Source organism: Octodon degus, unplaced genomic scaffold, assembly GCF_000260255.1.
Source record: "Octodon degus isolate 3935 unplaced genomic scaffold, OctDeg1.0 scaffold00081, whole genome shotgun sequence".
In the NCBI taxonomy this organism is placed as follows: domain Eukaryota; kingdom Metazoa; phylum Chordata; class Mammalia; order Rodentia; family Octodontidae; genus Octodon; species Octodon degus.
Genome location: NW_004524657.1, coordinates 7,914,244 through 7,931,691, shown reverse-complemented (window position 1 = coordinate 7,931,691; position 17,448 = coordinate 7,914,244). Strand labels below are relative to the sequence as shown.

The 17,448-nt window shown below is 35.1% G+C and overlaps 1 protein-coding gene across 13 annotated transcripts in view; it reads left to right on the top strand.

Annotated features, from left to right (window-relative positions):
- Abi3bp (ABI family member 3 binding protein) overlaps positions 1-17,448 on the top strand; it is a 275,396-nt gene that overhangs the window by 131,400 nt on the left and 126,548 nt on the right. For all 13 annotated transcript variants that reach the window (XM_023721261.1, XM_023721268.1, XM_023721267.1 and 10 more), the window contains exons 5-9: positions 3,248-3,429; positions 4,189-4,244; positions 14,305-14,353; positions 15,276-15,347; positions 15,928-16,020. In XM_023721261.1, coding sequence (XP_023577029.1) covers positions 3,248-3,429; positions 4,189-4,244; positions 14,305-14,353; positions 15,276-15,347; positions 15,928-16,020 — 452 coding nt within the window. The remainder of the gene's footprint in view (positions 1-3,247; positions 3,430-4,188; positions 4,245-14,304; positions 14,354-15,275; positions 15,348-15,927; positions 16,021-17,448) is intronic.

Below are 17,448 nucleotides of genomic sequence, written 5' to 3'. Positions count from 1 at the left end.
AGAGAGAGAGAGAGAGAGAGAGAGAGAGAGAGAGAGAGACAGACAGACAGACAGACAGACAGACAGACAGACAGAGACAGAGACAGAGACAAAAGCAGAGAGAGATCTTTTGCAAATAGGAAAGAGAACAAAAGCCGGAGAGAGAAGGGAGGAGGAGCGTGTAAGGGAAGGTAATGAGAACGAAAATGTGTTGCGTACATGTGACAACAAGTAATTATTACATATTGTGTGTACTGTTAAAAATATATACATTTTCTCTATATGTACTTGTTGAATTATAACCCTCTGCTGATTCACATGGGCATATGAGACACGCACAAAGTCCCTCTATGTGAAAGAGTGATAGTTTCACTTAATACCATGATGTTATTGTCTTAAAATTCTTAACAATTTGAAAACAAGGAGCCCACATTTTCATTTCATACTGAGGCCTTAAGTTACCTTCAGTCTTGGCACTTCATTTTCAAGATTCTAGATAAATGTGTCATCAAGAATTCTTGCCTAGGGGGACTGAAGAACATCAAGAGTGCTTAGTGGGTGCCCATCAACTTTTCAGCATGAGTGAATGAGTAATTGTTAAAGTTTTGAATAAAAGCAATTAATTTCAACTTTCATCCATTTTACTTTGATGGGATAGGGTGGAGGAGCAATACTAAATTTTTGAGAAAAAATTTTAATATATAATAAAGAACTTAATATACCAAAAGCTTATTTCTATTATCATAATGACAGCTATTATTTTATTTATACAGTTAAAATATTTAAAAAAATAAAAACAGGTAAAGTTTTACTGTCAATCACCACCACCTTCTAAGCCATCTGTCTACCTATGGAAACCAAATGACTACCACAACTGTTAGGAATTTAGGACCCCCCCCCATACACCATGTTCTAAGTTCTAATCCAAAAATGGGCATCTGGGATGAATATATACTTCTCAGGTAAAGAAATACAAAGGCCAAATAAATATATGAAAAAGTGTTCAACATCATAGTCATTCAAAAAATGCAAATTTAAAAACCACTGAGATTCCATCTCACCTCATAAAGAAGGGCTAGCATCAAGAAATCAACCAATAGCAAACGCTGGAGGTGCTGTGGGGAAAAAGGAACCTTCTTCCATTATTGGTGGGGGCGTGAACTGGTGCAACCACTGTGGAAATCAGTGTTGAGATTCTTAAAAGAAAACCAAGAAACTAGAATTAGAGGTCCCATTTGACCCAGTTACTCCCCTTCTGGGTATCTTTCAAGAACATTTAAAAACATCATATCACAGCAATATATGCACACCCATGTTTATAGCAGCAAAATTTGTAATAGTTAAATCTTAGGAATGACTGAAATGCCAATCAACTGAAGACTGGATGCAAAGATGTTTTATTTTGTACAATGGAGTGCTGCCCAGCCACAAAGGATAAACACTGGAGACTTTCACAGGCAAATGAATGCAACTCAAGACTATACTCATAAATGAAATAAATCAGACCCACATGTATAAACATCATACTGTCTCACGACTGTAAGAGGCTGAAAAAGTAAATAAGATCCAAATATACAATAGATATTGTGAAATCAGAAGAAATTGTTTAAAAGAATAGACAAAGTGTGATGGGGAAAGGAGAAAGGAAGCAAGGGAAAAAGAAACATATTTTAAACACAAGACAGTTAAGATACAGCTAGTTTCTCTTATTTCATTGAAAAAATTTTGTGCTAATATTGTTTGAACAAGATATTTATATCTATGTCTATCATCTATCTATTGATCTATCTATCTATCTCATGCCTATATCTTGTACTCTGAATAACTACTATGAAGACAACAATACTCAATGTATTAATTGTTATAACTCTTCCACTAACCTATTTGATATCATCTTTTTTTCTCTTTAAAATAAAAAAATAAGAAATGTTATGATCTTGCAATACTTATGACTTTGTAATGTAAGGGGCAATAACAGTAATATTTTGTGTGAATGTTTTAATATATCTGCTTTAACTATATGCTTTATTCTGCAATCAGTTATTTTCGTTCAATACATTTTTGTAAAATTTAGTGTCTACATAGATACATTTGCACTGGTTGTTAGTTTTTGTGTCTGTGAGAAGATCTGCCCATAGTTAGTAAGTTTGTTTAAAGTTGAGGCAGAAAAGCTTTTCCTTTTGTTTTGGTTTTGCCATTTCCAATTATAAAAGCCATTAGCTGGGTGATTCTGTGCAAATCAAACGTGTTCTGAAAACTTGATTTCACATTTATAAGATAGGATTAATAATTTCTGCCATTTAATTGATTTATGATAAAGGAATAATAGGTGTAAAATCTAACATGTGGGAAAGGTATAAAAAATAGTGGCAGAGATTATCTTACACTGACGTGTGTACCTCTAAGTTGTGAGACCCTAAGCAAGTATGTATCCGTGATTTTGAATTTGCATTTTAAATTTCTTATTGCACTTAGCTTGGATATTTATTGGTCCTGATACTTTTGAGTAATAAATATATTCTACCCTTAACACCTAATCCTGCACACATATTAGAGTATCAAGTTCATGTTTTACAAAATCGAACAATATGACCTTTATGATGTTTTCCAGAAATAAAAATCTTGAGCTCATAAAATTATTATATTATTTCTAAAATGATACCTATATTCTTCTCCATGTGTGATTTTTTAAATTAATTTTATTGAGAAATAAATAGCAATGAGACACTTTCAAAATTGATTAGTAGGACAGTTTCAATAATTAATACATTACATATTGTTGTCTTTGTAGTGATTATTCATAGTATAACATGCAGACATGATATCCTGTCCAAACACTATTAGTAGAAATCTTTCTTCTCACTGAATTAAGAGAAATATTTCTATCCTAACTATTTTGTAATGAAGGTACAAAATGGTCCTTCATTTGTATCCCTTTTTTTGTTCAATTTTGTCAGAGATGGGTATTCCATGTGTGATTGGAAACAAATCAGTTAGGGATTTTAGACTATGATTTTGTCAAATAGAAAGTAAAATGAAAGCTGTGGAATTCTGTCAGGCTCTAACTGGACTGCTTCAATTTAAAATTAAAATCTGAAACCCATAGTAAAATCTTAAGCTATTTTTCATATTCTCTGCAGATTACAAAAAATCTGAAGCCCAAAATTAAATTTAGTTTTCTGAGTATATTAAAGTCTGTGATGTCTTAAAATTTTTGAAAGTATATTCTGAATCTCTCTACAAAGCATATATTTTGATTGTGCAACAGATTTTACACTATTCGCTATAGAGAAAAGGATAAAGAAAAGAAGTGGATATTTCAACTCTGTCCAGCCACTGAAACAATTGTAGACAATCTGAAACCCAACACAGTTTATGAATTTGGAGTAAAAGACAATGTAGAAGGTGGAATCTGGAGCAAAATTTTCAATCACAAGACTATTGTTGGAAGTAAGTATTTGAAACTATTTGTTTCAGTAAGCTTTTATGATTTCCTTCTGTTTTCTAAAAGTCTAAAGCTTAACTATTGTATTAGTTGTATAATAGGAGAATAGTTTATTTCCATGTTTTAAGCTTTTTAGATTATTATTTCGCACAGGGTCTCACAACTCAGCTTGGACTCATAGTGATCCTCCTGTCTCAGCCTCCCTAGTGCTGGGATTACAGGCATGCACCACCACATCTGGTTTTCAGGTGGCATGGTGCCAGTCTGGATGCAGTACCAGAAATTGAACCTGGGTTGTTGCACTTGCCAGACAGGCCCTTAAACCACCGAGCTGTCTCTGCAGCCATATTTTCCATGTTTTGGTATTTAAGAAAATACAAAAAGAATGGAATTTACTATTATTTGAACATTTTCAGGTGCTTTAATAAGTGATAAACTAATGTTTTATATTTCTACTATTGTCATTGGCAACTGTTGGGTCTAAAATAAAGCCACGACCTATGAGCACAACTGATCTCCCAAATTATATAGTAATATTCAAAATGAGAAGGAAGATTGGCAAATGGCATAAAAAGACAATAAGGGACCTTAAGCTTATTTCTAGTTACCTTTCTCTTAGGCCTCATTGGAATCAATATTTGAAAGCAGAGTAACTAAAAATATGCCCAGATTAGACACAGCATGAGTTCTCTTCTCCACAATGATCAACTATTCATTTACAAGCAATAAGAATGAAATAATGATACTTCTTGTTGTTTCAACAGGTAAAAACAAAGTAAATGGGAAAATCCAAAGTACATATGACCAAGTCCACACTGTGGTATGTACCAGTTTATTTTTGAAAATGCATTTTAAAATCTATGTTTTCATTATATTCCTAGTAAAATATGAAATAATTCTATTATGAAATATATAAACTGTATTAACTGACTAGCAATGTGGTGTTGGATAAAGTAGTTAGTGTTTTAAGAATTATATCCTTTTATGAAAGATTCTATGAAATTATACAAAATGGTCTGCATGAAAGACAACTGATTAAAAATGGATTGTGAGGGCCAGAGAGATAGCTCAGTAGACTAGGTGTTTGCCTGGCAAGTGAAAAGATCTGAGTTCAATCCCTGGTTCCACTGGAAAAAAAAAGTGGATTGTGATAGAATAAGTTGTTTGTATGGCTATGATTTTAATTGGAAGAAAAATGTATTCATTATAAAATTATTATTGAATAATTAAAGATATCAGAGTATGATTTTCAGGAAATGATTTTCATGAATTTCAATTTTAAATATAAGAAAAGACATTTCAGCTACACTTTTAGGTTCTGTTTTTTCCATTTTTTTAAGTGGTACTGTTTTTCTGAATATATAATACCTAAAGTTTAGAATGTAAAAAATGGAAAGAAAACATTAACAAGGTTATCTATAATAAATATATTTAAAAGGCATGAAACCATCTACAGTCTATTGTTAAAGCTTTATAATGTTTTTATTTTTTAAAAATTAATTTTTAAGTTAATGGCACAAACATAGGCGGTCCACTGTTATAACTGATACACATGCAGTGTTCTATAATCCAATCAGGATAGTTAACATTTAACTCCTTATACTTTTTAAAAAACTTATTCATTCTCAGTAATTATACAAATTTATGAGATATGATATCTCAATACAAGAATAAAATATGTACTGGTCAAATCAGGATAACTAACATTTACATCTTCTATCATTACTTTGGGTTTGCAGCTTTTGAGCTTTAGTGTTTTAGTAATAAAATATATAGTAGGTTATTGTGAGCTATGTTCAACTCCCTCTGTGCTATGGACCTCTGGAGTTAATTAAATGCATCTAACTTTGTATGGGAGGCTTGCTACAACCTCTCTTTGCTCCTTTGCCCTTCCTTCCTAGCCTCCAATATTTGCTTTATACATTCAGACATAGTTATTTTAAACATCAATATGTACAAAATCTATACAGTATTTGTCTTTTGTGTGCAATTTATTTCTCTTAAAATAATGTCCTCCAGGCCCATCCATTTTGCTACAAATGATAGGATGTCATTCTTTTTATAGCTGAATAATATTCCTTTGTGCCCGTACATATTTTCTTTTACCACCCATCCACTAACCAGAATCTAAGTTGATTCCATATATTAGCAATTGTGAATAGTAATAGAAAACATAGGCATGAAGGTTTCCCTCATATGCTGGTATGATTTTCTTGGGCTATGTTCTTGGAAGTGGGACAGTTGGACTATATAGTACTTCTATTTATAGCTTTGGGGGAACCTACATATTCAATAAATAGTTGTACTAATTTATATTACCACCAACCACATATAAAATTTCCTTTCCCTTCACATTCTCATTGACATTTGTTATTTTTTGTCTTTTTTTATAATAGCCATTTTAATGGTGTTCAGATATCATATTGTACTATTGTTTAACATTTTTAACAGCTAATAAAATCAAGAGATTTTAAATAAATTTATTGGCCATTTGTATTTGTACTTTTCAAAATTATTTGTATCCTTTGCCCATTAAAAAAAATCAAGTCATTGTTTCTTACTATTGAGTTTTTAAAGTTCCTTATATATGGTAGATATTAGTCCTTGTGCTGATATTTTGCACGAGTTTTTCCATTCTGTCAGTTTTTCTTTATTCTCATTTCCTCTGCCAGACAGAAGCTCCTCAGTTTGCTGCATTCCTTTTGTCTGCTTCTGCTTTCATTTTTAGTGCTTTTGGGTATCCAGAAAATGTTTGGCTGCATCAATAATCTTAAGTGTTTCTCACAAACATTTTTTAGTATTTTCAGTTTCTGGTTTTTCCTTTAGATCTTTCATCCTTTTTGAGTTGATTTTTGTGTGAGAGGGAGGAGTTCAATTTCGATGTTTTGCATATGTACGTTCAGTTCTACTGGTCATGTTAATTGAAGAGACTTTCCTTTCTCCAATTTATGTTTTCTTTTGTTGCTGTTGAGAGATACTTGACTACAAATGCCTAGGTTATTTCTGGGCACTCTATTCCATTGTATTTATCTGTGGGTCTAAAGCTTCAGAGCAGTTTGTTTTTCTAGTTTCTAAACATGGGTTAGAGTTTGGATTTGAAGTGTCTCCCAAAACTCAAGCACTAAAAGTTTGATTGGCAGCTGATGAGGGGAGATAATGAGACCAGTGAGAGCCCAGACTTCACCAGGTGGATTAGTCCGTGGATGAGATCATAATTTGGTGGCATTACCAAGAGGTGACGGGAACCTTTGTAGGGAACGGGCCATGGGGTGTGAACTTCAGAACTATTTCTGACCTCCTGTCTCTTCTCTGCTCTCCCTCATCCTCTGCCTCTAGCTGTTATAGGTAGCAGATCTCCTCTGCCACACCTTGAGGTAGTATCTCTGCCTCACAACAGACCTATTAGCAATGGAGCTGGCTAACCATGGACTGAAACCTTTGAAATCATGAGCCAAAATTCACCAGTCCTCCTTAAAATGCTTTGTCACAGCACTAGAAAGTACACTAAAGCACCATGTTTTCATTACAAAATTAAAAGCATACTACACATGCAATTTTATGTTTTGTTGTTTTCACTTAATCAAAATGTGGCATAAGCTTATTTCATGTTATTAAATCTCCTCATAATTTTTTAAATTGCTGTATATTACATAAACACATTATCATCTACTTAGTTTCCAGTTTTTAGGCCTCACTAGGCATTGAACTCAGGACCTCACCCTTGCTTGGCAGACAAGTTAAATTGCCACTGAACTAAATTCCCACTGCTAACATTTATTTCTGATTATTTGTTTGGTTGTTTGTTGGTTTGAGACAAGGTTGCCAGGCTGGGCTTAAATTTATAATCCTCCTGCCTCAGATTCTTCAGTGCTGGAGATGTGGACAAGTGCCACCACCTCACTTATTTCTTTGGTTATACTGAGCACATTAAAAATCTTTGTTCACACTTCTGGTTATTTCCCTAAAGCATTTCAAAGTATGTATTAATAATTTCTAGTTTTACTATTTTTAAGTCTTCCTTATATATGTCAAATTTCTTTCCAGGAATGTTTTGAAATTTATGCTCTTATCAGAAACATTATATATTTGTATCATTAAAGTTATGGTTAATATAATAGCTTAAAATGGTTATTTTAATTTTTGTTTATTTGCTTCTGCTAAAGCAATATTTTTTCACTTTATTATACAGTTATATTAGCTTGTTGAATACTTCATGGAATTTTACCAAACAGTTGAAGACTGTACAGATTAAATGATATTTTTCCTAACACTTGTTAATTTTATTTATGGGAATTTTTGAAATTTGCTCAAATTATTAGACTTTTCCCTTGTCATATCTTCAGCTGCATTATATTGAAAAGTCTCTAGTCCTCTTAGAGTAGATACTGTAACTATTTCCTGCCTATTTTTACTTTGATAAGTGGCTTAATTTTGCCATGATTAAACTGCATAGGTTTTATTTTTTTCTAGGTAGTAAGGTTCTTTCTTTATTGGGCTATGCATTTCTTCTGAATAACTGATTAGCCCAGAACAATGCCTTCAACTGTGTCACTCTCTAAGGTCTTTTTGGTTTTCGCTCTCTTAAATCCATCACTATCATGTATGCAAGATAAATCTCCTGTAGCTCACAGGTGCAGAGGGAGTACAGTTGCCTTCTCACCCTCTTCTAGGTCAGTTGTCATTCTTTGTTGAGAATGGTTTCCTAGGAAGCACGGCTTATCACTTCCTTCTTGGCTGTCATGTTCAATCTTTCATGTGACTCCCCGCTGTTTTTCTTTCCCTCCTTCTTTTCAGCTATCATAGCTCCATAATTTTTATTTCTTTTGGCAGAATAGCTTTCTAGGGTGAGTTACTCAGCAAGATTGGGAAAGATGACTCATACTTTTGTATGAGGGAATATCATTTTTTGTTCCTCATAAACATCCCTGATAGGAGGGACTAGGGAGAAGTTTCCTGCATCTGTGACCCGGACTGAGAGGTTTTATCACTTCAGGCTGTGAAGTGTTGCACCTTCAACTCCAGTCAGCTCTGCTTCAAAACTCTTGGTTATTTCCAAACGAAAATGCAGATTCATTGAAAAGATATTTTAAGGCTTCTCTGTAAAATTTTATGAGTACATTTTGAGGAGCAGAAAAATGTTTCGGGAATTGCATCTACCCTGTTAGCTAGCTCTGGGACCTGGAAGTGTCGGAAAAGATTCATAAAAGATATCCTTTGCCCACCTACATGCCTGCACAGAACTGACTCTGAAAATTGGTTTGATATTTTAGAGGTATACCACAATCCAGAGGAAGTCTGTGTTCAAACATCCACCTATGTCTTCTCAGAGATTTGTCTTAGATGACAATGTTTCAAAAAATAAGAAATTAACTCCTGATTTTTTAAAAGTTTAAATCAAAAGATGCATTGAAAAGTATTTTCATTCATCTGTACTTTCTTATCCATAAACCTCATAAACAGCAAAAACTCCTCAGTACTTTTCTAAAAGAGGTTCAAAACGGGAAAACATTTTGAATTACAGGCTTTTTAAAGAGACAACTAATCTAGTTTAAAATTTTGAGTATTAAGTGCATTCCATCTTATCTGGTTACATGATATACTGTAATAGCATCCTTAAATTATCACTAATTTTACTAAATCTAATTTTCAAAATAAAACTTGAATCAGGAGAAAGTTAACATGATTCAGAGTGAATTACCTATCTCTGGCCTTGTGTGGCAGCTACTGAATTTATTTCTAAGTAATCCAAGGCTAGTTTGTCTCCAAAGGTATTACTTTTACATTTTTAGGCTTCCTTCTCCATTGACTATCATTAGCTGCATATAATATCTAAGAAAATTCATAGAAGTGAATTCTCTTAACCAAGCACCATGCTTAAGGTATGGTACAATCTAAGTTCTAAAGGACCAGGCATCTTGAAAAACTGAAAAGCATAACATGTGTTATAAGCTAGCAGGGAAGTATGCTTCCTGGCATGTAGTGAACCTTTGAAAAATATTTGTTGAGTGAAGGGAAGGACAAGAACAGTGGAAGGCAGTAGCAATAGAAGGTCACATCAAAAATGAGAGTCAGCAGGCCAGAGAAACAAGAAAGCCAGCTGCAGAAGCCACCTGAGAGAATCATTGCCAGGAGGCTGTCCATGGACAGTGATATTGGGTCTATGCCATGTGTTTTATGCAATTCATTTTTTTTTGCTTCTATGGCAACATCACAGTCTGGGTAATTTATAAAGAACAGACATTTGGTATATAATTGTAGAGCCTGTGAAGCCCAAGACCAAGGGGCTGTCATCTGGTGAGGCCCCGTGGTAGAGGGCAGAGGGCAGAGGAGAGTTCATGTGGAGGGCAGCGAAGGTTCCAATCAGCCTTTTATCAGGGAGCCACTGCAGTATTAAGTAACCAGTTCACCACTTAATCATGGAGCCCTCATGATTCAATTAGAGCTTAAATGTCCCACCCGTCAACTTTTTCACTGAAGGTTGTTCCTAACATACGGACTTCTGGGAGCATGTGAACACCATGGCACTGTAGTAGCCAGACGTTCATGCCATCTGCAGATTTTCACTGCCTTATTTCCACTCAAGCCTCTATACGCATGATGTCAATGTTCATTCATAGATGTTCATAATAACAAGGATAACGAGAATAGCAAGGAAATTCAGTGGTATCTTTTTAAAAATAATGTAGTTATTTGTTCATTAGTCCACTCTTGGTGCATATTTGCATTGCAGATCAGGCAACAGAGCAATTATAGCTCTAGAAAGAATTGCATCCTGCAGCTAAATAATTTCCTTAGTTTGGCAGCACAAACTATGCCTATGTTCTTGTCATCGACTTAGAACATTGGTCTGTACTCAAGAACTCAGAAAAGAAACTTTGTTCACATGAATAGTGGAATCTTTTGCATATGTCCAATTTGTCTGAATTTAATCATTGCCATAAAGGAAATAAAGGTCAGTGTAGCACAATGCACAAGCAATCAACACATAGGTGCACATAGGCAGTCCGGCTATAACGTGTTAAATACTTCTGCAAAGTAGTATTTCAGAAATATGTACTAAGTGACAAAATTTCTAAGACAAACAGAGAATGAGCCACAGATCTAACAAAAATGATTTTGTACTTGGAAAAACTCCCCTGCAAGGGGAGGTTGGCACATTAACCCACTTCCCCTTGCAGGAAAGGCATTTATAACTCTCACAAGTGTTAAGCTCAGAGAACTAAAAATAGAGTAGTGGTTACTAGGGCCTGGGACCTACGGAGCAAAGCAGAAGGACTTGGGAGATGTTGGTCAGTTCTATATTAGAAAGCAAGAATATGTTTTTGAGAACTATTAAAATGGAAAGATTATCATTATTAATAACATATAGTTCCAAATTGTTACATATAAATTTCAAATGTCTCACCATGGAAAAGGCATGGGGAACTGCCCCATGGTGGATATGTGATTACTTGAGTTATTCACCCCATATTGTATGCTGATCATGAAACATTCTATGCTACTTCATAAATATTTACAATTCTATAAATAAAGTTTAAAAATATGAATTGCAAAAGTACACGTTCATTTACTAACACACACACACACACACGCACGCACACACACCAAAAAATCCTGAGAAATGGTAAAGATTGTGTGCTAGCAACACTTCTTTCTCCTGGAGCAGGACAGGTGAGAGGTAGGTGGTGCAGGAGGAGGGCAGCGTGCTGGGCTGCTCTGAGAGGTCTTTGGGGGCAGCACAGCACCTGCAAGGCTGTCTGCGCTCTCCCGGGAAGCATCTGTGTACAGTGCTGACATAAATTTTCTTTGGTTAAAGCTAAAAGCCATCTTTTACCAGTGGAAACCTCAAAGCCAAAAGCCAAAAGCACTTTTCTTTCCTGCTGAAAGTTCTGTTCCTATTCCTACTACGCCCCTCCTCTTGCCTGGGAAAAATCATGTCTAAATTATGCTTACATCATTGCCCTGTTGACCGATAGCTTATGAGCCAAGTTGCAGTAAAGAAGTGTACATGTTGGCTGAACAGACTGCAGATTATAGTAGCTGTGTCTGACTATAAATGTAGTCGACTTTCTAAGGAATTTGGCAAATATAAAAAGGTATACAATAAAATCAGTATCAATTCATGGAAAATAACAACTGTTAAGAAAAGACTATGATGTATTTTCTTCTGACATTTTATCTATATGTATCATAAAATCAAGTTATACTGTGGAAGCAAATTTGTGTCCTTTGTACTAATTTAGTAATGTATTCTGAATATATTTCTATTAAAAAATAGAAACACATTTTTTTGTTTCGGTTTAGCTTTGTAAAATTAATTTTATTGGTACAACTGAGATATACAAAGTGATCACATTCACCAAAGGGAGTTTGTGCCTGCACATGAGATATTTTTTTTCACAATCCCATCTTCTCCCTTTTCCTCTCCTTATTTACAGAATCTTTGTTTCCATTTCTTCCTTCTGTTCTTTTTAAAAACATTTTCCCTTCCTTCTTTTCCTTCTCCTTCATCCCTGGGTCCCCTTCACCCTGGAATGCTTTCTTCCTGTTTCCTGGGAGCTATTGCACATTTTGCTCCTCATTCATCTTTTCAGCTTCTCATATCAGAGAAACAATCCACTGGGTGAACATGTATCTCATATTTATTTCATTTAAGAGCATAGACTTTTCTTTCACCATTTTTGTTTCTTTTCTCTTCTTTCCTTTCCTTCCCCGCTCCCTAGTTCCCATTTCTTTTAAACAGTTTCTTCCTATTTTACAATATTTTTATGCACATAGGTCCTGATTTACACATTTGGTATTTAACACCTCAAAACATCATGCCACAGGGATAGATGCGCACCTATGCTTATAGTAGCACAGTTTGTAATAGCTGAATCTTGGAAACAGCCCAAATGCTCTCATCAACTGAGGAATGGATAAAAAACGATGTGTATTTTTTATGCAGTGGAGCCAACTCAGCCGTAAAGAAAGATAAGCTTGAGACATTTCCAGGTAAATGGATGCACCTTGAGACCACACTCTCAAGTGGAATAAACCAGACACACGTGTACATATCACATTGATTATCTGGCGTGAGCTACTGAATATGTAATTAAAGACTAGTGTATAAAAGATATTTCAAAATAAGAAGAAATTGTGCAAAATTTTTGAACAATACTTTATTTAATAAGAACTATACTTTTAGATGAGGTTATTTTAAACTGTGGTAATAAAAAATTGTATATGAATGATAATGTTGTCAGTTAATTCCTTAGATTGAGAGGTTAAGATTATTTGGTCAGTGAGTTTTGATGCCCATTTAAAAATTATGTGATATTAAACTTTCAATTCTTGTATTTTTTTTAAACATAAGGACCTTAATATGAAAAATTAGCCAATATTAAATTTCATATTGTGGCTATTCTTTACTGCAGATGTCATTTATTAAAATGATGACTAACAGCATTTTTGATCATAGTTATAAGCATTGGTTTTGTAAATAGCCCACATTCTTCTTCCTTTTTTTGGTATTTTTTTAAGGGAAGGGTCTACAGTGTGTGCAGGGTCTCACTACTAGATTGGACTCAGTGATCTACCTGTTGATAGCCTCCCAAGATCTGGGATTACAGGAGCACACCACCATGCCCATTCTCAATTGCAGTCTCAGTGTACCCTGAGAGCGGGGCTGGCATGGCAGGTCCGGGGATTGAACCCCTAGACCCTGCACCTGCTTGCAAGCACTTTAATCTGCTGAGCTATTTGGCTGGCCCTCATAGCTCACATTCTTGATAATCAATAGGTTTGCTACATGGTGTATCTCTATCATGTAAATGAGATAAAACAAGTGTCTCGGTTACTCTTCTCTTGTTGCTGGGACAAATATCCAACATTCAAAATGCAGGAAGGAAAGGTTTATTTAGCTCACAGTTACTGGAAGTTTCAGCTGGCTCCAAGGCACAGCAGCACGTGGCTGAGAGCAACCTTTCATGGCAGCGGCAAAGAGCAGAGAGAGCAAAGGGAGTGGCAGCAGCTCAGGCACCCCATGACTACATGAGGCTTTGGGGGACACATATGCACAAACCATAACACCAAGTAACAAAAAGCTCATCATTACCATCTTTTCATCTCAAATCTAATCCTCCTATGTGAATTTGTTCTCCAGTTCTTCACCTTTCTTATTCTTTGTCTAGTGATCATGCTGGGTACTGATTCCACTTTAATCTATAAATCCCTCATTAGTTAACTTGTGATAGAAAAAATTCCTGTAAGACTTCTGAAGCAATTTGAGTGAGGAGAGGAAGTGTAGAACTTTGGGTTTCATCCTTCTAATTCTGATATTCTTTTTGTATAAATATGTTCAGAATGGTTGAGCATAAGCTTGAAAGTAGAGAACATCTTATTTGACCCTGGCTTTGCCCTTTTGGACAACAAATTCTTGTGGCCAGGAGCTCACAGTGGCTGTGATATCTACTATGAAAGCAGGAGCAACTGAGTCTAGGCAAATAATTGATACTGATTGGAAGATAACATACAGCTCAGAATTGCTTTGAGAGGAATGTAAAGACAGAACTGGCTTGGGTCACATCCCAAATGGAATGAATCACAGTAGATACAGAAGATCTAGGAGGTTTTTTTTTTCACTGCAGTTTCTAAGTGAATGCAAGTTCTGAAAAAAAAAAATGCTTTTGTTAAACGCTTTGTATATTTATGGGGAAGTACTAGTCAGCCCAACATAGCAGGTAGATGTGTGTGCTAAGGTGCTATCCTTGACCATTAAATATGTGCCATAGAAGTCCTCATTGAAGTAAAATAAAAGAGGCTACTTCCATGACTCTGGGTTTTCTCTTCTTAAATTATTAACAGTGATGTGAGAGATGATCTTCTTCCTCTCTTTTCAGCCATCCTACGTCCCAAGGAAGCTAATCCCAGTAACTATCATCAAGCAAGGTATTCGGTTTACTCAGGATATGTATGAAAAATTTTAATATACTTTTCAACTGAGATAATGGAAGATAGTACCTACTCTCCCAATTTTTGTGAATGCTGTTTTCCAGAAAATGTGCAAAGACACTATTATGGGCTAGTAAATTAGCAGTTAATAGATGTTTTTGACTCTTGTACAAATAGGCAAAATTTTGGGCAAGTGACTGGACAACTCTGGACAAAATAGCTATAATATGCATTAAATTTATAAAGTCTAAAATATGGAAATGTTGCTCAGGATTAAGTTAGTATACTTGCAAAAAATTATGTAATATTTGCCTTAAGAGATTGAAAATAAAAACTGATTAGTGGACATTTTAGAATCATAAATATATCCAGGTTTCAAGACTTACAGTGTCTTATTTCATTTCAGTATCTAGTTGTTTTTTGCTTTATCTTTCAGTTTTTTAATTTATTAAAGGGAGTCCACTATTTTTTAGAAAGTTTCCTTATGGAAGAAATAAGAGCTTCAAATAGTTCTTCATTTTAAGAAAACTCAATGTTCTAATTGTTTTTTCAAAACAGGATCACTTAGTATTGGAATTACCTAAAGATTCTTTGCTTTGAGAATGTTTCCTAATCTTTTTATTATTTCATTGTCATATTTTGTGCTAGTCCTCACTGACTCAGGGAGATAACAGGGTACAAGGAGTGGATACAGGAAACAAATTGTACTCAGAGCAGTTAATGATAGTCTAATCAAGATGTCATAAAAATACATACAGGTGTTGAGGTAAGAGCTGTCTTCTAAACCTGCTGGCTGTGTCATCAACCTGCTGAATTGTATTCTATTGCTAATGAACTTAGATTAGGACCATCCCCATGACACATGCTTTATATTATTAGTTTTCCTCCACTACACTATTATCTTTTTATATTTCAACAGTGATTCAGAATGTTACTCACAGAGCTTCGACTAAATCACCAGATAAACCTCCCTTTGGAGGAACGATACTGGGTAAGTCAATCTTGAAACCTATGCCTAGAATAAGCAACTCAAACTGTTTTGTGCTCATAGTGCTCTTATGGCCTATGAGCAGTGCTATACTAATGTGGATTCATTTCCTTTAACTATTGAACACCCTGGCTTATGTCTGTTACAAGCTAAGAGCCAAGAGACACTAGTTTTATCATAGTGTGCTAAAGAAATAGCTCTAGCCTATTCCCATGGATGTGGTGGCATCTAACCCCTCAGCCAATGGGGTTGTTTGTAGTTCTAAAGGAGTCTTTCTCATTTTGAACTGCTCTTTTAAAAATCATTATCATTGATAATGATGTTCTTTGTTCACCACACATCTGGAGGAGCTATTTTATAATTTGGGAGTCTATAAATGAAAGTCAAGAGCATTTCAGTAGTTCAGTTCTAAATATGAAAAATATTCTGTTTCAAAGCTATAATTGTATTTTCCCAATTTTTTAAATTTGGGCATAAAATAATAACATAAGTGCCAAGATTCATAGTCTTGAATGTGATACTCTGAACTTTATGTCATGATGTATGTTCTTCCTCTATCTTATTTCCATCTGTTTCTTTGCAGTCCACCTTATTATTCCGGGTCTTAATGAGACTGCTGTAAAACTTCCTTCATCCATAATGCTTGAGATTTCAGATGCACTCAGGGCACACTTGGGTAAGAAGCAAAATTTTATATTTGGACTTAAATTCTTGAGTATGAGAATTGGTATTCTTGGACCAACCAAAGAATCTTGCAATTGAAGTTCTTATTGATTGGAAAGAAAAAAGTAGGGCAAGGAACTTGGAACATTAGGGTTATTTGTACAAATTCTACTCTGTAGGAAGTTATTTTATATTGATATAAATCATATGAATATATCTACATCTATGAAAGAATAGTGAATATGAAATTATCCAATATATACTCATTTGTATATGTACAATTTTCAAAATCAGAAGTTGTTATAAATTATATGCAATGTAATGTTCTCTCAAGGGGTGATTAGATATTATCAATGACAACTGACATAAAGGTCAGATATATTAGAATAATTATTCTCTTGAGATTGATACTGCTTTCTAGAAAGAACTGGATCTGATTTAATGTTTTTAAAAACCAGGCCTAATTTTTTAAAGAAAACCAGCAAAATCCACTAAAAAGCAGCCCCAAGAAATAATTGTGGTGTTCACTGGACTGAGTTAGTTGCTACATTTGAATATCAAGTTGGGCTCTGAATTGCCATAGTCGATGAAGCACTAGAAGCCCCTGGAGTACTCTCTTGCACACAGGATGCTAGGATGTACCCTATACATTACTGATTCAGCATGTTTGGGAAGACATCCAGGGTCTACATGGTTAACAAATTTCCAGACAATGCAGACAATGCTGGCCCCGTTACCACACTTTGAGAACCTCTTCTCTTGTGTCTCTGAAGAATGTCCAGCTTTGCGAGTGAAGATAGTAGAAAATAGGAAGGTGTGATGAAAATGGAATAAGATATAAAAAGGATATTTTGGAGCTAGGTTCTGACTAGGAGGTTAGCATTTATACATAAATTAATTAAAACACTTTGTAGATAAAGAAACAATGTCTGTTGTCCCAGTTTAGCAACATGAACTTAATAAATACTTTGTAAGCACTACTTCTTGCCAGAATTATAAATTCCTTGAAGCTCTAACAAGTTAGACAAACATAATTCTGTACACACCAGAACTTCAGAGAAGGTATGTAAGGTTGTTAAGAATTAAATGGATGCTTCTTTGGTCTAAACAGAGGGGAAGTGACAAATGAGATATAGCAAAAAGAATTGTAGTCAAGAAAATCCTATGGAAGGTAATCACACCCTGGGATCTAAGGTGGGCAGAACTCCAGCCAGCCAGGAATTTCCTTTCGGTTATGAAGAGCACATCTTCTGGGAAGATCCTGTTGTTGTTCCTGGTAAAGTACTCCACTCAGAAACTGATCACCGAGACCCAGTCCTAGCCCAGGTCCGGTGAGTGTGCGGAGAGTTTCCTGCTACCCTGCGCCGGCGGGACCAGTCCCAGCCCAGGCGCAGCGTGGACCGGACCCTCTCCCATCCCCTCGGGCCGCCCCCCACCACTC